Source organism: Cyprinodon tularosa, unplaced genomic scaffold, assembly GCF_016077235.1.
Source record: "Cyprinodon tularosa strain WSP-4 unplaced genomic scaffold, ASM1607723v1 ctg808, whole genome shotgun sequence".
Classification (NCBI taxonomy): domain Eukaryota; kingdom Metazoa; phylum Chordata; class Actinopteri; order Cyprinodontiformes; family Cyprinodontidae; genus Cyprinodon; species Cyprinodon tularosa.
This window is the reverse complement of record NW_024039572.1, coordinates 265,487-287,777: the sequence shown is the minus strand read 5'-3', so window position 1 is coordinate 287,777 and position 22,291 is coordinate 265,487. Positions and strand designations below refer to the sequence as shown.

The 22,291-nt window shown below is 39.9% G+C and overlaps 2 protein-coding genes across 3 annotated transcripts in view; one reads left to right on the top strand and one right to left on the bottom strand.

Annotated features, from left to right (window-relative positions):
- The first annotated feature begins 206 nt into the window (after positions 1 to 206).
- On the top strand, positions 207 to 7,180 carry chst7 (carbohydrate (N-acetylglucosamine 6-O) sulfotransferase 7). Its single transcript, XM_038271729.1, has 2 exons — positions 207 to 1,599; positions 5,868 to 7,180. Exon 1 carries the CDS (start codon positions 316 to 318, stop codon positions 1,579 to 1,581), a length of 1,266 nt encoding a protein of 421 aa, XP_038127657.1. The 5' UTR covers positions 207 to 315; the 3' UTR covers positions 1,582 to 1,599; positions 5,868 to 7,180.
- A 3,093-nt stretch (positions 7,181 to 10,273) lies between these two features.
- The window catches only part of slc9a7 (solute carrier family 9 member 7), a 62,194-nt gene continuing 50,176 nt past the window's right edge, over positions 10,274 to 22,291 (bottom strand). For both annotated transcript variants that reach the window (XM_038271727.1, XM_038271728.1), the window contains 3 exons: positions 17,615 to 17,697; positions 16,053 to 16,158; positions 10,274 to 11,519 (listed from right to left, as the gene is read on the bottom strand). In XM_038271727.1, the coding sequence (XP_038127655.1) occupies positions 11,259 to 11,519; positions 16,053 to 16,158; positions 17,615 to 17,697 (450 nt within the window). In that variant the 3' untranslated portion in view covers positions 10,274 to 11,258. The remainder of the gene's footprint in view (positions 11,520 to 16,052; positions 16,159 to 17,614; positions 17,698 to 22,291) is intronic.

Here is a 22,291-nt window from a genome sequence, read left to right as displayed (position 1 = left end):
ATAATAATATGTATATTTTAATTTTTCTGGGGGTGAGTCATGTTTAAGTTTCCTTGTTTAACTCATTATCAGTTGGTGGCGGTAATGTACCTTAAACTAGTTTGCCAACCGCCATAAAACCTTACAAGAAGAAGTAGAAGGTTTAAAGCCACGCCCACCCGGTCCATCCCCTTGCCTCTCCGGTTGACAAATGAGGCGTACCCAGGCCAAAAGCACACAGCAATAAGTTTCCAGCAGCGAGCAGTGCGCTCCGCAGATCGCTTCTCCGCCGATTGTCGTGAAAACCAGCTCCCAGCCCTCTCCCGGCGAAAGGAAATGAAGAGGAGGCTGCATAAGAAGTACTTGGTATTAATTCTGGCTTATTCAGGTCTACTTTTGCTAATCCCGTACGTTTTAGATTACCGGGATAAATCGGCACAGAATGCCAAACTGCCGCAGCAGCAGCCCAGATGCCCAGACCTGGAAAACACGGTGGCGCTCCTCTGGGATAACGGCTACAAAGCCAACGGCAGCGAAGCGGCGGAGAGCCCGGCGGCGAACAGGAGCCTGTCTCGGACCCACATCTACCTGCATGCCACCTGGAGGACCGGCTCGTCGTTTCTGGGGGAGCTGTTCAACCAGCACCCGGACGTTTTCTACCTGTACGAGCCCATGTGGCACATCTGGCAGGCTCTGTACCCCGGGGATGCGGGCAGCCTGCAGGGCGCGGTGCGGGACATGATGAGCTCCCTGTACCGCTGTGACTTCTCCGTCCTCAAACTGTACGCCGGCTCGCAGAACATCACTACATCCTTCATATTCGGCTGGAAAATGAACAAGGTGATCTGCTCCGAGCCGCTGTGCGATGCGCACAGGCGCCACGAGATCGGGCTGGTGAGAGAGGACCGGTGCGCCAAGTGCCAGAAAAGAGACCTGAGGGACCTGGAGAGGGAATGCAGGAAGTATCCGGTGATGGTGATCAAAGGGGTCCGCGTTTTGGACATGAGCACCCTGGTTCCTCTCATGAGGGACCCGGCGATCAACCTGCAGATCATCCAGCTCTTCAGGGACCCGCGGGCTGTGCACAACTCGCGACTGAAGTCCAAACAGGCCCTGGTGAAGGAGAGCATCCAGGTGCTGCGCAGCAAGAAGCAGAACGACAAATACAAGCGGCTGCTGGTGCCCAGCAACAGGATGAACCGGGCGGAGAGCTACGTTGCCAGCGCCATGGAGCTCATCTGCGACAACTGGCTCAGCGACATGATGCTGGTGATAAACGCTCCCCCCTGGGTGAGGAGGAACTACCTGCGCCTTCGTTACGAAGATCTGGTCCAGCAGCCCATGGAGGAGCTGCAGAGGCTCTTCCGCTTCTCCAACCTCTCCAGCTTCCCCGCGCTGGAGAGGTTCGCGCTGAACATGACGCACGGACAGGGCTACTCCTCGGATAAACCTTTCCTCATCTCATCCAGGGACGCCAAGGAGGCGATTTACGCGTGGAGGGAGCGGCTCAGTTTGGATCAGATCAGTCAGGTGGAGGCCTACTGCAGCGAAGTCATGAGGCAGCTGGGCTACGAGAAAAACAGAGTGGAGAAAGCCACATGAGGAACAGAAATCACTGGGGTGAGTTCATGCAAAATGCAAGGATGGAGTTTGAGCTTGCACAGAAAACCGCAGGGTCGCTCTGAGTTAAATCTAGATCCTCAGTAGCACAGGAAGCAGGTAAGTGTGCACTGCTGTGTCATAACCCATGATTCCCACTTGAACCAAAGTAGAGCCCCGGAAAAAAACAAAAACACTTTCACATCCCTGTTTTTTTTTAGATGCTGCAGAAGCGCTTGTTTTAACTCTAAAGCCTCTAACCTTTTTTATTAAAGTAGTCTCAAACCTAGATTTTATTATTAGACATGCAGAGGCATAGCCAGAAAAGTTTAATAAGGGATGGCCAAGCAATAAGCAATGCACATTGAGGGGTGGCCGATAGTGGATAGATGCCAGAATCTCAGGGTCAGTCTACACTCTTCCTACAGGAAAATTTACAAGCACAACTTCCATATTTGTTAAATAAAGACTAAAGGTCAGACTATAATTCTGCAACCGCACTCATCAAATGTCGCTTGGATCTGGTAGCGAACCATTTTGCTGGTATGCTTCTGCAACGTCGGTCTGGAATTTCTAGGGACGCACAGCATTTTCCCGCCAAAGCGCAACGGGGGAGAGCCTATTCGAGAACTCGCGAGAACTTCGGCAGAGGGTCACGAGACCTTCTACGGATTGTCGCAAGAACTTTGGCGGATTGTCGCGAGAACTTCGGCACCGAAGTCTTCCAAAACAACAATGGAGCATCTGCAAGATATCACAGTCACTGAGATAGATCTAGAGTTGCTAGACATCAAAGAGGAACAGATTCCGTTAATGGAGGTGGCAAAAAGACCGATTAACCTTTTGTCATAGGTTGTCTATTGTAGTTGTTCTTTTGTTTTTAAAAATGGCGCACCCCAGCACCGAATTGAGAAGGACGACCACACAGACAGACGAAAAAAGGCATATCAAGGACAAATAACAGCTGCTTTTTGTCTGCGCACTTCCGCTTAAGGTCTGTGCGGGTTTGCGACAGTTTGACGCGTAGTCGGGATTTTTTTAAGGTGCGCCATGACGGTTGCAGAACCTCTGCGTGGGGGGCGTGGTCGCACAGAGACAGATTTGACGGTTGCAGAGGCTATGCGTCAGAAGCATAAATTGGCCTTAACTATACTTTCCTACAGCCTTTCCTAACAAATAGACGCATATATTTAAACATTCGTCTAGATAAAAGGTATAGCGAAAATCTTTTCCATTGTCATTACTTACCTACTTTTTTTTTTTTTTTTTTTTTACGGCACTAGTGGCTTGTTTTTATGGACTGTAGGCTGACAGGAAAGGTGGTTAGAGAGGGGGCGGAGACATGCGGTGAAGAACCACAGGCCGGATTCGAACCCAGGTCGCCCGCGTTGAGGACTAAGGTCTCCATACATGCTTACCTACGTTTATCAATAATTATTCTATGTATATGTATATTTACAATTATTAATATCTACATAAATTCATTATTTAATAAGTTTTTATTCAAATATTTATCTATGGTTTCACAAAAGACTCCTAGATGACTTGCAGAGACATCATTTTCTCTTTACGCCATAAAACACAAAATGTAATTCTGAAAAGAGCATGAATTCTGTATTTATCAACTTTAATGTTAGTATAAGTATGTGCATATTTGTCAAGTAATTGTTGATATATAAGAAATGTAAATGTTTTGAATGAGAGTATTACTGCTGCCACCGTCTGTATTAGAGGGTAAAAAAAGGGGTGGCCATGGCCCCCCCCATCTAGCTCCGCCCCTGTAGATGTGGAGCCACCTGTTGAGCTGATTTCACCAAACTCAGATCCAGGATAACAACCCCAATCTATAATAATAAATTACAGTTTTCCTTTTTAGATCAGTCTTGCCTTTTTAGCCCATTTTAAAGGGCTTTTAAAATTAGAATTCAACCATTACACATTTTTTTACAGTGTAAAATGAACACTTCAGCATATTTCATATTTATGAGATTTTATACAACACACCAACACAAAACAATGCAGGAAGAAAGATCAACTTTTTTTTTTTTCTAAACTGGTTTAGAAATAAAAAAAAACATTTTTTTCCTGAAATCATAAAGTCTAATTGTATATAATGCAAAGTCTATATAATAATCTCGGTAAATTCGGTCATTCTGCTTGTGGCTACCACTTGCAGGCTAAAAGGTAACTAGACTAATGCTGAGTTTGCTTCTGAGAGCCTGTTTTGTGGCATCATGGCAGGGCAAGCAGAGCAAAGATTTAGCATTAGAAAAACACTAGAAATTTGGCAAAGGAAAACTTTAAAGTGATAATGATGATGAATTACAGTCCATGCAAAACACTGTGCTAGAAAACTAACACTGAGCAACACCCTGAACCATAATGGAGGGTAGATGGGTTTTTTTTTTCTTTAAATGGGTCATAGAATGATTCTATAGGGTATTTGGTGCTGGTCCTTCAGGTCTCTGAATAGGGTGTGTAACATTGGTTGGGCTGAAAATGGCATATTTGCTGTTCTATGAGCCCTAATGCAAGCCTGGTTATAAGCCCCAGAATGAAACAACAGGTTTTCTTCCTTTTATGTTATGCTCATGAATATTTAGATGAGCTGTGCGCTGATTGGTTGGTTGGTTTACAACAAGTAAAGCTGCTGAGCAAAGATGCACCATAGCAACAAGCATTCACTCACTGAAACATCAAATTGTTGACATATGCCAGCACTGCTGTCAACAGCTTGGCAACAGAATCATACTTCCAGCTTGCGGTTGTGATGGCCTGACAGTCGGAACAGCCCCTCGTCTCAGTAAAAGAAGTTTAATCCTCTTTGAACTGTCCAAGATTTTGAAAGTTGTCTTTGGTAAAATGCTTAGAGCAAATGAACAGCAGAGCATCAAACTTTGCAGGGACAAAAATAATCCATGCCTGCACTGGAAAGAATCCTAATCTGTATAAGTCATTTTTTCTTGGACTGTGGAGGTAAAAGATACATTTTGCCAATGGAACAAGACAATTTACACTTAACATAAGAAAACAAAATTGCATCTTATTTCAAATAAATATTGTCTAATTATGTTATTTTAAGAGTAAAAATACTCATTCCATTGGCAAGCTATCTCATTTACCTTCTCAAATTAAGGGTAAATACACTTAATTTAAGAACTTTTTACTTTGTTTCTAGATTGTTTTTCCAGTGTGTTGAGTCTTCGGATCCTTGGGAAGACTGAAAATTTTCCCCTTTCACCCTGCAGCCTGGAAAACTGCATTTCCACCCGTGGTTCTGGCTCATTTTTTTATAGAGAAACTGCCTGCTTTGTAATTCTTGTAGAAGTAAACCCAACTGTAGGCTAAACAGCTAAACTGGTGTCTTTCATCTACCTCTATTCATGTTCTTGGGCCGTGAACCAGTAGGCTGGTCTGTATGTCAATTTCGGGGCGGGACAAAAGCACAGGCCAGAACCAAATAAGGCAAGATCCCCAAGTTTAGGTCAATTCGGTGCTTCGTTTGAAATCGCCCGTTTTATGGTGGAAGTTAAGAAATGTGAGATTTGCAGAGAAAGGTGTCGATGGGGTTTGAACTTCTCTGTTTCACCCACTGAACTATCGTTATTCATCTATGACAATGTAAACTCCATGACACCTTTAAATTTTACTGATAGAAATTCATGAATTGTCTCCTACCGTGCTACTCTCTGTGTCTAATCTGACCAAATAAATGAAGGTGTTTGTAGTGCTAAAAAATAAAGCTAAAATTCATGTGGCAGGATTATTTTCCTGCCGTTGTAGTCTATTTGAGCTTTCAAGTTAATCCTGTTTGTAAAACATCATATAAAGATAAATCCTTCTATAGCATTGCTTTGTAACGCTTGTTCGAATGAAAAACTGCAGAGATCCAAGGGAGAAAATCAGAAATATTTCAGCTCTCTTTAACGTCCAACAGCTTCATAGAGGGCTCGTTGTTCTGTCCCTGGCATAGCTGGGTCCCCTCCTGGGTAGCTGAGGGGGCGCTGGCAGTGAGTCACTGCGCTGTCAAGAAGGGGGTCATTGTTCGTGTCTGTCCGCGATGGGGTAGAGCTCCCCGCAGGGTTACGACCACGCTGTCACCAGCAGCTCTTACAGGCAAGGTCCTTCACCGCTGTGAGGCCTCCAACACGTCTACATGGAGGGAGGGGTCCACCGTCGTGACCCTGCAGTACTGACAGGGCTCTGATAGTGGGCTTTGGTGGAGTTTTACTACATCTGATAAACTGTGCAGCTGAATGTTAAACTTTTCCATTTCTTTTCCCCTGCAGGGTTCTAATCAAGGTTGAGGGGCAGAAGGTGGAATAACAAAACAGCCTGCAGGAATGCAGCCCACCAGGAGCTCTCAAGCGTGCCTCTGGGGTTGTTTTTATCCTCACCCGAGCTGGGTCGATGAACTGGAGACATACTGATACTGGAAGGGGGAGGAGGAGGAAAAAGAAGGGGGGAGAAAGAGCAGCCAATCGGATGTAGTTTGATTTGAAACGGGGAGAAGGAAGCTTATTTTCTCACCGCGCTGCCTGTTTGACACCAGCAGGGTCCGTGGAGACGGGGGAGCACATGGGGAGGGGGATAAAACAGACGGGGCTGGTTTGCGCTGCTGTTACTCAGGCTGACCTCTATCCTTTTAGAAACACTAATCTCCCCCTCAGATCCTGTTTTAGCGACGGCCATAAAAAAACCTGAGACGGGCATTTCTCGGGACATTAATCCAGGCTGGCAGCATCAGGTTCGCCTTTGCTTGTGCCACTGATCCATCCGGCACGTCACAGAGCACAGCACCAGACCCTTGAATTACTGATTTACTGATATTAAAACAGAGACAGGCTCACTAACAGATCTAATGCAGAGCTCTGAAAGAAGAAACTACAGTTTTTTTTTTTTGGAATGAAAGAAAGGAAAGCCAAACGTAAGGAGTTACTGTTCCGCCCCCGGCCTCTCAGGAATCCAGACAGCTGCAGAGCCCCACTGACAAATCTCTCACATGGGTGTGAAATGTTCTAATACACCACAAACTATCCTGGAGATCATCATCCGTCCTCCACCGGCGGACATCTTCCTTTTTTAATCCCCAATGGTCCAAAACAGTCTCACATGCTGTGATGTCCCCATGGATGTGCTTGAGGGGTTTGGCAGCATCGATGTGTTCAACTTCAAAAGTTGGTTCTGTTTTCATTATTATTTAACATGAATATGTGTAAAAAATGTGAAAGAAAAACTCTTTAAATATTTAAAATTCAAAGAAATTGTGTTACTGATTGTAATAAATCTGTCAGTCATGATCTCTATGATCAACCCAGTTGATTATTGACCAGCAGAGCAGGGCAGTAAGTTTGGAACATGAGCTGACTTTGTCCTGAATGCTTCGCTCAGTTAAAAATACAACTGGAGCGAATCTTCAAGGGCAACCAGAAAACATGTGACATGCTCAATCGTAGCCAATCACAGCTAATCATTATGTACAGTGCCTTGCAGAAGTTACCACATGTGGTGTTTTCTCATTTTAACATCAGAGACCAACACAAATTTTTGTGTAGATCAAGAAGGGGGAATTTTTTTTTTTTTTTTTTGTACCAAAAAAAAATCTACATTCACATAAACTGACCAGCCTCAGTCTGTTGAAGGGCAAAAAAAAAGGCATTTCCCAAACCATGATGGTTCCACCACAGCTTTAATCTTTTCAAGAGGCACCAGAAGTGCAAAGCAGTCGGTTAACAGCACGTTGGTTAATTTGCCTGAATCTTTAAATGTTTTTTTTTGTAATTTTTTATTGGAAAACATAAGTCAACTTAAAGTTTTTATCTTCTGTCCAATTAAAAGCTTTAGACACAAATAATCCCCAACTGGTATTTGTATACTAGCAAATGAAACATCTAAGTAAGTCAGTTTTTCTCAAAATAAATGTATTTACCCTTGATTGGAGCAGGTAAACAAAAACTGACCAATGGAATAAGATGAATAACATATAAAATCAGAAAAAAAGTATCTTATTTTAAGTGCATAAGTATCTTAGTTTTGCAAGATTATTGTTTTCTTTACTCCATTTGCTATGTTTGCCAAAAAACTTCTAATTAAAATAAATTTTCCACCGGAAGTTTTTAGAGGAAACTTAAATCTAAGGATTTGTTTTCCAAGTTTCCAGGAAGCTTTTTCCAATTCAAAATGTCAGAATTAGCATTTAAAGCTTATAGAGTAGCCCAAACAAAGCCTTGGTTTGGCTTAGATTTTATAATTACTTCCTCTTTACCCCCCATCACACGAGGTGTAATCCTAATCTGAACATTGGTGGATGAGAAACCTAAACCTAAGGTGCGGTGATCTAATAAGACTTCATTAAAATTACTTCCAGTGTGTTCTTAATGCATTGATTGAAAAAATGGCGGCACACTGCAGTATGGTACTCTTGATCTTTTCTGCAGGTTTGAAAAATCTCTACATGTGACATGAAAACTTATGGAAAGCACTGTATGCACTGCAACATACACTATTTCCTATAGTACCCATCAGGTGCAGGTTTAACAGATTGTTTTCAAAGTTATAACTTACCACTACAGCTACCAAAAATATCATGCAACATGTAATTTATATGGTCATTTTCTGAGCCGAAGATGAGCAACATTGTGTCACTGTGGTGCATCTTATTATACATTTCAGAGGTAGGTGGAGCAAACTGCTCGGTGCCCCAGATATTCTGGATTTTTATTAATATGATGACATGCAGACCATGGCACACGCAGCAAGGGTACCAGCTGCTACCGGATACAACAGGTGCACATATTGACAATTTGTCTACATCTCGTATTTCTCAGGTGTAGATAGAATTTAAATCTAACCCACTGGACAAATGATAACAAATGAGGGGGTATGGAAAGGTAGAGTGTTTAACGAGTGTCCTCTGCTTGTCTTCATGGTTTTAGTCGTCTGTGTGACGTCTGTCTATCGAGTCCTCCATGTCTGTGGGAGAAAGCACTACATCTGTCATTTGATGTAACTTCCTGTTCTGTTAATAAAGCAGACTCTTCAACAACAACAAAAAAGAAATTTTCAACAAGGAAGCCAAATCTGTGTCATCTGATTTCTTTTTCTGGATTTAGATTTATTTTTTTTGAAGTAAATTATTTTCCCCCACATTTTTTTCCAGAGACAGTGTATGCATTAGAAGTGTTTTATAATGATTAACAGGTGATTATTACAAATTTCACATACAGGCTTTTACAGTCACAAAAAAAAAAAAAAGAATAAACAGACTGAACTGAAATATTCTGCTTCATAACACCTCTCCTTCCAGCTGTGTTTAAATGGCCTGCTCTGTATACAGCCTGGCAACAGCTTACCCTACTAGATTCATTTCCTCCTGGATGTCTCTGGGGAGCCATAAAACTTGCTGGAGATTCCTCCTCCTGTAAAAAGCCTCAGATTCAACTTCTAACAGTCATGCCTTTCACGCCTGTCTCCATGCATTCATGCATAAAAGCAGCAGCTATTTTGTGTTGTTAGGTGGATTTTAAGGGCTCCACCGGGCTGCGTTGTGAATATAAAACAGGAAGCGGCTCAGTTATCACGGGTGAAGGTAGGAGTAGAAACTCGAAATCTTCCTCCAGCTCCAATGCTGGGTGTAAAGTGCCAAGAGTGCATAAACACAAACTATTGGTCACATTTTCTTTTTTCCCAGGGCAATTTTGAGTTTGAAACTCAATCAAATCTTCAGACGAAAAATATGCAACATTTTTTCTTTTTCTCTTGCTGGTAGTAAATATGCATAAGAGGAAGCCTTTGATCACTAAAGCACAACAGATATAGTAGTAATATTGTTTAGAAGAGTATAAATGAGATAAAATAATAACAGCGGGAAACTGAACTGAGCAATAAAATCTATTCACTGCAAATTAAGATTAAATTAGACCAATGATTTAAATCCTGGCTGATGAGAGAGAGCCATTGTGCTTAATTTAAATGTAATCTAATTTTGATTTCTACTTTCATTCATTTCAGAAATAAGCTTATTTCATTGTAAAACACTGGCCATGAAAGAATATTTGGTTCCATTTAAAGCAACATCTCTCTGGAAAGTCTCCAATATCATAAAAATATTAATTCTAAATTCACTGTCTGTAACTTAGCAATTTAAAATGTTAGGATTTGTAAACAATATATATATATACACAAGAGGGTTTATGCTTCCATTATCTCCCTCCATTTTTTCCTTTTATTAAATGTGTGTACAGCGTGGGAAAAAAATCCCCTGTAAGTATTTTTTATTTAAGAAAATAAAAATCAGGAATATGCCCAAACTAAAAGTTGTATAATTTAAAGTCTTTATAAATAAGTGTTCTGTTTTAGTTTAAGCTGTTTATGATATAGATTCATTTTAAGAGAGGATGTAAACCAAGTTAAACCAGCACTAAACTTTCCTTTTTTTTTCCTCCAAAACAATTTTATGTTTCGTCAAATCTTCACAACTTTTCTGATTTTCCGTACATCTGAAACAAACTAATCACAAGTTAATTATTGAGTTTTACAGATCCAATATAAGCTAACCATGCTAGGTCTTCCCTGCTCCTGGATTTTAGGCTAAAATATTCTTTAAAAAAAAAATGTTTGATTTTGAGAATTTTTGTAATTTAACAACAGATTTTTGGTCTTAATGTTAAAAAAAAAAACTAAAAAATTTCAACAACAAAAAACAACAAGCTAATCTACTACAGTTAATGACTTAATTTTATCTTAGAACATCAATATATCCACTATATAAAGATTGCATACTTTGTCCTGCATATTTTAGGATTAATAGGTGCTTTGAAAATTCAAATGATCAACAGACAATGCTGGAATGAAATGCTACACTGGCCAGCTCTTTACTTCACCATCTAAGCTGGCATTTAAGCTAAAGTGCAAATCCTCATGCCCTTTTTAATTCGCTAATGCAATTTTAAGATGTCAGATGTTCCTTCTTGTGTCATGAGATACAGTTGAACACTGAACATGATCCAGGTGGATGGGAATAGAAGATATTCACCTACTGTCTATAACCATGTGTTATTGGGCTTTATGAACAGTTCAACCAAAAGGAAACAAACTCCACCACTGCTGTTATTTACATGCTTGTATTCTTAAACTATGCAGAGTTGGAACGTGTTCAGGTAGACATTTACCTCCAGAAATTTTTGTCAAAGTCACTTTTGGTGGTTTGGCAATGCTAATGGGTGATATGTCTCCTAACGTGATCAGACATGTCTTCCCCCTCTGCTCAACCACTAACTGTTATCTGTTTGAACATACAGATTGCTTTGCATGGTTTTACATCATTTCCTTTCCCGGCGTGAAAACTTTTTGTCCTTTTTTGCAAAAAAACTGAGTCTGAAGAAGCCTAAAGATTCCCCCCCTTCTACCCCCACAGGAGTATTGTGTCTTCTTTGGAATAAACTCCTTATCTAATGAGGATGAAATGCTCCTGGAGCTCTGCTCCCCGGCTTTGAGGAAGCTACAGGTCATGATGAACCCTTCCTTCCTGTCAGCTCCCATATCTTTGATCCATCTTATCTCTGAAGGGATGAGCAATCTGCCTGCACCGGAGTGGAGACAGCTGATGGCAGGATTCTCTTTCGACTAGAGAGGGTGGAAGTTCAGGCAGGGTGAGTGGGAGGGAAGGCAGGCGAGGAGGGTCAGACATGCTCCTCCATGGGGAAAACCAGGCGCGTGCCTCGGCTCAGCAGCTCCTGCTCGCGGGAGTCCAGCTCTCGCTCCAGGGCCTCCTCTGACGTGCTGCCGCTCCTTTTTCCATTGGCACTCCAGCCCGGCCCGGCGGCATCCGTCCTGCTGGCGGACGCCCCGTTGGCTGTGATGGCCGTGTCCCCAAACGTGAAGGTCAGATCTGCGTCGTTGTGGACAAAGTCGTTGTCGGGGTCCCTTAGCTGCTCCTGGTTCTGAAATCACAGCCCAGATTTAAACATCAGAGAGACATACCACAGTCTGCATAAGAACTGTGAACAGATGCAGACTTCTACAATGTAAATACTCATGAGAAATGAAAGAGGGACTGTCGTCAGTGCTGCAGCAACCAGTGAGGTAAGACCCAAAAAACAGGAAACCACAGTCTGCTTTGAGGTACACGAATGCTCAATCTATGAGGCCCAGACTTGAGTCGAGTCATAAACACACAACGAGAAAGAAAACACATGTTGCATGCTGATTAAATAACAAGCAGCTCCAACTCTGACCGAATAGCTGGAATTCAATAGCCAACCCATTTCCACTGGGAGGGAGGGGAGCCCATGCCAGGTCAATGAAAGGATTATTCAGCTCACTGGATACAACTAAAATATTACATAACAAGACATGTCTGGGAAAAATATATTTGAAGGGGAAACAAGATACTTCCATGAATTAATCCATTCAAATCTATTGTGCTCTTTAATAGTTTTAACAAAGGCCACTTAATTTCAAAAGGGATACACATCCCAGAGCCTGCATGGCTGTTCTGCTGCAGCGATCACGTGAGCATAAAGCGCATTAACATCTGGCTGAAAACAAGCCTGAAACAAATGCTCAGTTTAGTCCCATTTCAGTAGTTAATGTCAACGAAATGGCTTAAGCTTTTAGAACAGGAAATTGTAGATTTTGTGACCCAGTTTTAAAGAAGAAAGTCTTTAGTTGTGTTAAAGCACGGGTGTCACATTGGTGGGGGTGTTAAAAAGCAGGCTGATGGATTTTCTATGCACCCCCACCCCCACAGTGAGCTTTTATTTTCTACTTCTAAGAATAAAACAAATTTAAAAGAAAGTGTAAGCCTTCCAGCTGTAGAGGCATTATGAGTCGCAGCAGTTTTCTAATGCCTGAATTAGCTTCAATTAAGAGGAATTCCATAACATCATTAACTAAAGAGGAACATGGAGATAAACTTGATCTAATCCTGTTTCTTCCCTCATGGTGGGACAGAGCTCTGAGAAGCTTTGATTATACAGGCAGGCTCCTAAATTCCTGGGGAACCTTTAAGGCTGCAGCTTCCAAACTGTAGGAGGAAAATGTTTTTTACCCGCTCCATTTAAGACCCAAACAAAAATTCAGGACAATGCATCTTTATATGCAGGAATCCAATTTGGAATCATGAAAAAAATAATCCCCTTATATTTGGCATTTTACTTAGAATAAAAAGGAGACATAGCAAGAGGGAAATCAGCATGACTAAAGCTTCAATGGGAATTTTTGTATTTTAAATGTCAGTGAATACTGGGCATTATTGAGCTGGAGCTGAAAGCATCTTTTGTGCCAATAAAATGTAGTCCTCCGTCTTAAATTCAGCTGAAGGCCGTAGTTCTTTGTGCGTTTACTGGCAGAATATTTGGACAATACTCTCCAGAGAGGGAAGGAAAAAAAGGACATTTTTAGTATTCAGGTTCACAGACAGCCTTCATCAGGCTCAGCTATGAAGACACTTTGCTACATCAGTTTGACTGTTATTCAAAGCCTAGCAATTCAGCAACAATACATTTATTAATAGAAGAAATTCACATTTAAACATCCAATAAATAAAAAAATTACTACAGAAATAAAGGTCCCTTATTGACCTTTATCGTTTAGCATATCGCAGGTTTTATCTGATAATCATCTTCTTGTTTTTCTTATACAGCGCTCTGAAGTAATATATGCAGTTTTACCTTAGCATGTCACACTTGAAGTCAGTCACCAGACAAAGGTAAGAGAATTTAAATAGTTTTAGTTTTCATTTGATTATTTTTTATCATTATTTAATTAATCCAGGCAACAACAAAAAACAAAAAAGATATATCATCATTTCTTTTCTATTTTTATAATTAAAGGAAGCAGAGTTGTTTCTAAAAACCTACATCTCATAACTAGAAATCCTTTCGTTTAGAACCTTACTGATAGCATGAAGTAAGTTTAAAAAAATGTTAAAAAAACAGCACATAGTCTCAAATAAATTTAGGAACAGATATATGAAGGAAAGTTGTGAACATTAACTAAAAAAGGGTAAACGTGTCGCTTTTAAACTCCAGATCAACAACTATAGCATGATAATGACCTCAATGATCCTCAAAACGTTTGGAAAAATATACTACACTGCAAAAACCGATCTAACAATGAGTTAAAATTGATCAAAATAACATATTTGTGCCTAATTTAGACAGGTGGATACAATGATCTGCCAGTGGAATAAAAACGTTTGCCCTTAAGATCATCAGATATTATGCAAAAAAAGATATTTTATTTCAAATATAAATCGATTGGCTGATTTTCCAGGCCGCTTAACATAAGAGAAAATACACTAATTTCTTTCAAAAATTGAATTGAATATATCTAAAATGTTGCTGTGTTTGGATGACAACCAAAACTCTGAAGGTTTTAAAAGGTGTGAATCCAGTTAAATCTGATGTAAAACTAACACAGCCTTGGAGCAAATTATCATCTTGTCTGCTTTGTTTCTTCTGGATGCAGACAACTCAATATGCAGCAATAGAGCTGATTCCTTCCTGCTATCATTTCAACTCTCCACCCCCATGCAAGGGTACTAAACATCTCTCCTGGACAGCCAAGCCAACAATGTCCCCTAGTGACCCCTCCTTTCAGAGGCACAGACCAGTATTGGGTATTGCCGGCAAACAAAGAACCCAAAATGACTCCCTAATGATTCCTGAGGGGCGGACCTGTTTTTTTCTGGTTCAATTTGCATGTTTTCTAAACCAAAACAAGTTTTTGGGCTGCTATATAAAGCTTCGAACTCAACCCTAATTGAAAAAGCTTCCCGGATGGGAGGAGAAACTTCTTAAAACTTGGAAACCAAGATCAGGGGTTTGCTTGTTTTAATTATTTTGGAATCACTATGACCTGGACGACTGAGAAACGTCACCAGCAGACCGACAACTCAATACTTCTGCTTATGGCTGAAAATCCGAAAGTGAAATATCAAAATACCTCCAAAGGAGCTTGTGTAATATTTACAGAGAAGTCAAGCAAAAGTGATGCAAAAGGCTCATTGTTAGTTATTAGAAAGCTTTTTTTTTGCCACTAGTTGTTAGATTTAGTCATGTAACTGTTCACTTTAACTAAGGGAAGGGAGATTTCATTCTTTTTGTCGAAAGTGTGAAAAATAACATGCAGACACCTTCAAACATCCAAGTTATTTCTTTTTTATTTTTATTTTTTCCAAGAGGCATAAGGATTTTCTTGTCCGGTCATCTTCAGCTTGAAGGAGCATACATTTTCAACCATTTAGATATAAAAAATAAAATAATTAAAAGCAGCTCTTTATCCCAAATGATTTTATTCGTTAGATCATTTAGATGTGATTGTACAGGAAGATTACTCCTGTAGTGAATTTATTAATTTCTTAGGGGTTCTATACCATCTCAATACTGCCTTGCACTCCTAGTTTGAAGTAAGGATGGAACTAGATTATAAATTATCTTTTTGTTCCGTTAAAGTTGTGCTAATGTGAGTATTGGTTTCATGTCTTTCAACTGCCACAAACTCAAATATTAAACTTAAAAATTGATGCTTCTACAATGAAGATTATTTAAAACACAGTTTTAGAATCATTCTACATTTATTTTATTCTTTTGAAAACACAAAAGGGAAATCTTCAACATTTTCAAAAAAGAGGAAGTCTAGACTCTTTAAGACTCAGATCTTAAATTGGGAAGCATTTTATGTACAACTTCAAACAAAAACACCAGTTTATTTAGTTTCCCTTTTTATTAATTTCCAATAAAAATATAGAAACAAAGGATTCAAGGCAATTAAAACCCAGGATGATCCTAAGTTTAGTTACCTGAAGCAAATTCAAGGTAAGGAGGTCTATTTATATTTTAAGGAACACCATTTGGAGAGAAGATATTGATTTGACAAGTTAATCTGTGGCTTTAAGAAATTATATCATGACAGATGACACTAAGAATAAAAATAGAGGTAAAATGTACCCAGGAAACTTTATGCACACAAATGACATCCACAGCCACTTTTGGCACTGAAACTTCTGACTGTGCTAAAGCTATCCTTCCTTAAATCAGTCACAGACTGGAGTGTGTTTATCACCGAGTGTTACTGTTGCTTCCCGTTTACTTTAAGCAAACATTCATTTTATTATACTGGTGTAAGAAGCATTAGCAAGAGAGAGAAATCGTTTATTTATGTCAGGCGTAATCAACATTCCCCATTTTAATTTTATGACTCACAACAACAAAACTTTTGGGAAGTTACAACCATGTCAAATATGGTATCCATTTCTAAAATAATAAGCAAAAGCATTTGCCAGCCTTACAGTGAAGATGATCTGCAAATTGGATTTTCATTCGCATATTAGTATAGGAACAAAATAGCTAAATAGGGCCTCTTTAAGTATAAATGTGGAACAAATGTCCAAATTTTTATGAAATAATTTTGTTTTGGAGCATAGATCTTTTATCACAATAAAAACATAACTATATATTTTAAATACTTACTTCATATGCACGAGGACTGGTCAGGCAGCTGGCCAGTGGCCCACAGTAGCTGGGCAGAGTGGAGGTAAGAGGTGGGCCGCTGTGTGTCAAAATGGGCTTAAGGTAACTGGGAAATTATTAAGGAGAATGAAACACAACATTTACAAGCAATTTTTACAAATACACACAAACATCATGAAAACATCAATAAAGCTTCAATCTAAACTGGAAAAAAACAAGATTTATGGAAAATGTAAAAGTCAACTGAAACAGTTGGAAATGTAAAAATTACAAATATTTCACAGTGTATGTCCTGGTAGTTTTTTATGTTTATATTTTACCTTGTTTATTTTCACAAAAAAATTATATCATTGTGATTTTGAAGAAGTACGAAAGAAGGAATCTGACATTTTTTCAGCCTTTTGCTTATAACCAGTCAAGTTGGCCTCTGGGGAACAGAGGCGTAGCCAGAAAAGTTTTATAAGGGTGGCCAGGGTATAACCAATGTAAACTGAGGGGAGGCCGAAAGTTGATAGGTGCCAGAACCTCAGGTTCAATCTACAACAGGAAAATTAATGGGCACATCATCCATATTTTCTAAATAAAGACAAACTATACTTTCCTACAACCATTGCTAACAAATAGATTAATAAATATTTACACATCTGTGCTTTCTAGATAAAAGGTATAGTGGATACAATTCTTTAAGGTTTGAGTTCTGGGGACAGCATATTTTCCATTGTCGTTACTTACCTACTTTTATCAATAATCATTCTGCATAAAATTCATATTTACAAGTACCAATATCTACATACATTGATTATTGAATATGTTTATTACAATATTATCTATAGTAAGTAATAATTATCTATATTACTTATCAATTTTACTGAAGACTCTTCCACTTGAGAGTATCACTGCTGCTACCATCTATATTAGAGGGAAAAAATAGTAGGGGTGGCCAATGATTGGCTAAGGCTGGCCATGGCCACCCCTGAACCCCCTCCATCTAGCTCCACCCCTGCTGGGGAAGCCAAGTACTGCGTTTGAATCTTCCTGTGATTATGGACACTGGAAGCAGCTGGTCCCATGCATCATTCTCTTCTATTTAGTCCAGTGGTCAGTTGCAGAGGAGCAACAACATGGTGTGTCAGATAAGTGGGTCAGAGCTGCAAAATGAGCCAAATCCACCTTTACTTTGGCCTCAAAAATGCATGCAACACCAGGAGATTATTCTTTCCCTTGTTATAAACAACAGCCTCCCTGCTAAAAGGCAGGAACACAATCAACCACCTGGGGAGACAATTGTTTTACAGGGATGGGAAGGGTGGAGGAAATGGGAAGATGAGTAAATAAACGCATTACCTCGAGCTTGTTGTTGGAGGCGACCGGGAGCGAAGAACAAACATTTCATAAAATGGCGTTGATTCATTGAATCCAGGATAAACCGGTTCACATAGAAAATGAGGACCGGACGATCATCCTGACAGGCTGTGGGGTTTGCCAATAGATCATACAGATATTTTTACCTTGTGATTGAATCACAAAGGATTCACACCGTGGCAGAACACAAAAAAGGATACTTGTGATCGAACGTATACCAGAGCCTGAAGAGCCAAGCACTCTCCTGTTTGGTTTTACTTTGGCCGTCTTCCTGGGGGCCATCCTGGGGAAGCACATGGTTGAAAGCATAATTACACTTTGAGTCAATTAGCTGCAGTCGGACAACAGCAGCAGTTTTCTGCTTGCAACACTAACTGATCGGATGCAAATCAGTTTAATCTACTCAGGCCTTTTGACCTGTTTCAATGACACGCAGCAAGCATCAGATATTTATGATGGAAAAAATGTGTAGAAAAAATTCCTACCATAACAACCAACAATAAATCTCTGCGTAGGAAACCGAAAATTTAGAGAAAATACACAAATTGCAGTGCCAAGGGACGAACAAGATTTCTTTATCTTGAATGTAAAATGTTAATATATTTTTTTTTACAATTTGGGTGTAATTACTGCTCTTAGTTTGTTGCTCTGTCAGCTAAAGGCATGTTTTAGAATCTCTATACTCCAGTTAGCGATTAATCAATTACTAGATTAATTGAAGATTATTTCAATAATCGATTAATCATGACTAATCTGATTAATTGTTTTACCCCTAATGTTAACGCCTCTATTTTGCTTCTTTGACCCTCAAACGAATGCTAAACATGTTTCTTTGGGGAAAAAAAAGTAATATTCTGCTTAAAGAGGTCATAGCTTTCTGGGGTGAACTATGTGGTATTTAAAGTCACGGATATGCTCCCTCTGCTTTTTCTCATAGTAGCTTCGCCTCATCTGTTTCTTTTTGGCCGTGACACAATCCTAGAGAGAAATATCAGCTGTGCTGCTGACATCAACACCTTTGTTTATAGATGTTGGAGATCAGCCTGTTTTACAGTGTAGTCCTGTTTCTCTGACTGTGACTGGCTGAATGTGCTCTACAGGTGCTGGTCATAAAATTAGAATATCATGAAAAAGTAGATTGATTTCAGTAATTCCATTTAAAAAGTGAAACTTGTATATTATATTCATACATTACATACAAACTCATATATTTCAGATGTTTATTTTGTTTAATTTTGATGATTACAAATGACAACAAATGAAAATCTCAAATTCATCATATCAGAAAATTAGAATATTACTGAAGACCAATAAAAACAAAGGATTTATAGAAATGTTGGCCAACTGAAAAGTATGAACATGAAAAGTATGAGCATGTACAGCACTCAGTATTTAGTTGGGCCTCCTTTGGCCTGTATTACTGCAGCAATGCGGCGTGGCATGGAGTCGATCAGTCTGTGGCACTGCTCAGGTGTTATGATAGCCCAGGTTGCTCTAATAGTGGCTTTTAGCTCTTCTGAATTGTTGGGTCTGGTGTATTGCATCTTCTTCTTCACAATACCCCATAGATTTTCTATGGGGTTAAGGTCAGGAGAGTTTGCTGGCCAATTAAGAACAGGGATACCATGGTCCTTCAACCAGGTACTGGTAGCTTTGGCACTGTGTGCAGGTGCCAAGTCCTGTTGGAAAATGAAATCTGCATCTCCAAAAAGTTGGTCAGCTGCAGGAAGCATGAAGTGCTCTAAAACTTCCTGGTATGTGGCTGCGTTGACCCTGGACCTCAGAAAACACAATGGACCAACACCAGCAGATGACATGGCACCCCAAACCATCACTGACTGTGGAAACTTTACACTGGACTTCAAGCAACGTGGATGAAGTGCCTCTCTTCTTTTCCTCCAGACTCTGGGACCTTGATTTCCAAAGGAAATGCAAAATTTACTTTCATCAGAGAACATGACTTTGGACCACTCACCAGCAGTCCAGTCCTGTTTCTCTTTAGCCCAGGCAAGACGCTTCTGACGCCGTCTGTGGTTCAAGAGTGGCTTGACACAAGGAATGCGACAGCAGAAACCCATGTCTTTCATACGTCTGTGTGTGGTGGTTCTTGAAGCACTCACTCCAGCTGCAGTCCACTCTTTGTGAATCTCCCCCACATTTTTGAATGGGTTTTGTTTCACAATCCTCTCCAGGGTGCGGTTATCTCTCTTGCTTGTACACTTTTTTCGACCACATCTTTTCCTTCCCTTCGCCTCTCTATTAATGTGCTTGGACACTGAGCTCTGTGAACAGCCAGCCTCTTTAGCGATGACCTTTTGTGTCTTGCCCTCCTTGTGCAAGGTGTCGATGGTCGTCTTTTGGACAACTGTCAAGTCAGCAGTCTTCCCCATGATTGTGTAGCCTATAGAACTAGACTGAAAGACCATTTAAAGGCTTTTGCAGGTGGTTTGAGTTAATTAGCTGATTAGAGTGTGGCACCAGGGGCCATCAATTTTGAACCTTTTCACAATATTCTAATTTTCTGATATGATGAATTTGAGATTTTCATTTGTTGTCATTTGTAATCATCAAAATTAAACAAAATAAACATCTGAAATATATGAGTTTGTATGTAATGTATGAATATAATATACAAGTTTCACTTTTTAAATGGAATTACTGAAATCAATCTACTTTTTCATGATATTCTAATTTTATGACCAGCACCTGTATTCATCCACTGACATGGGAGCTGGCTCGGAGCTCGTCTGCCTGGCTGTGTGTTTCCAGGACCGGGCCGCCTTTTACAGTTACTTTTTGTATCTCTGCTTCTTTCTCCTTGAACCCCAGTCGGCCTCAGCAGATGGCCGCTCACACCGAGCCTGGTTCTGCTGGAGGTTTCTTCCTGTTAGAAGGGAGTTTTTCCTCTCCACTGTTGTTACAGGATTGCATTCGAGTCAATGAGTCGATGCAATCAACTGGTTTTCCTTAGATCGAAAACTTTAATTAAATTTGACTGTATGATCTGGTGAACTGTAAAGTGCCTTGAGATGACATGTGTTGTGAATTGGCGCTATAGAAATAAACTGAATTAAATTACAGTAGGTTGTATGCATGGAAAAGTTCACCTCCACACAGGTGAAACAATCTGTTGATTCTCAGCAGAATATTACCAAAAAAATGACATCATCATCTCTGCAGGTTTGCCTTCTTCCAATAGTTCATCATGGTGTCTGGCAGCCTAGTTAAGAGACATGCAAACAACCATGTGTGCAACATAAGTTTAAAATAACAGGCTGATCCAGCCTCCAGTTCTAATGTTCATGTAACCCTTGATAGTGCTTTTAGACGTGGATAGGAGTCACCATGGGTCCCCTGAATGATCTCTAGCTGTACAGCAGTAACTTAGTATGCCCTGCATTTTGGGACACTTTGATCCAACAGAGATTCTGAAGTTGATGCTTCTTCTAATAAACAATTTCTCCATAAAGGAGCTTTGGGCTCAGCATGACCAATTTTAAAATGATTCTCACCACTGCAGCACAAAGACATCCCACACGTATAGTTTTGCTCATATGGACATCACGATCTGGCCCCCGATACGGAAATCTTTAGACTTGCCAATTTTTTTTTAAATCTATTTTTATATATATCATATCATGTTTGAAAAGAACTTGTTTACCTACTGCATGTTGCATGTTTCTAAGCCAAAACAAGGCTTTGCTTTGGTCAACTATATAAAGCCTTGAACTCAACACTATTTCTGACATTTTGAATTGAAAAAGCTTCCTGGAAGCAAAACGCCTTCAAACTTGGAAACAAAGTCCAGTGGATTTTTATTTTTATTTTTTTTTACTTTTTTGGAATGACTATGACCTGGATGACGGAGAATCTTCACCAGAATATTTACATCCTGCCTAAATTGTCCCACCCATTAGTGGACCTGTTATTCCCTCTCTATGACACATATGTCTGCTTATATTTGATATATAAGATCATAATGGTTGATCTAATGACTGAAATTGCAAAATGTTATACATTTAACTGTATCACCCTTTGAGTCAATACCCTGACAGGCTGGACAACCGTCAATAGAACAGGTGGACAAGTCCTAAAAGCATATATGAAAACACATCTACCACACCCATTCTAATATTTTCTTTAGTTAGGTCCAGCCATGGGAGGAGCGCAAGGACTGAACTACACACAAAGAACAAAAGACACTGTAAAGACCAAATCTCAGGATTCATATTTTTAACCTTTTTCCATGACAGCTTCCAGGAAGGGGAAGCTTCACAGTTGGGACGTGACAGAGCTACTAAACTCTGCTGCAGAGCAGTTCCCTTTCTCTTTTATTCGGTAGCATCGGGAAGAAAACAATCATGTGTACGTCTTTGATCTTTCCGGCCGTGCCAGAAACATGGGATCCAAAATAAAAATATTCTTCTGTTTGAGTAACCTGTGACCGTAAATAAGAATAGTCACTTTAACCTTCCTGTTTGAGCTCCTGCAGGAAGGAAACTGCAAGAATGATAGATTTACCAAGAAGAGACGGCGTCTCAGATATCAGGGCCAGTCCAATCTTCCATGGGGCCCCAAGCAAAATTTGATTTTGAGCCCATCTATTTCAGTCAATAATATCTATTGCTGCAATGATCAGATCATTCACACATGTACAATAAACTTGTTGCAGCTCTGGCTGTGCTGTAAACAGTCTCCCATTTGTATGCATCATCTAGTGCTACTAAAACGAATAAAACAAACTAGAATGCATTTTTTTACAGGTTAATTTTCACGTGGTTTATATGTTTTGGTTTCAACTGCATCAGAAAGGTACATACAGTAAATAACCTCTATTACAAGAACAACAAATAAAACAAACTCTGTTAAATAAAAAA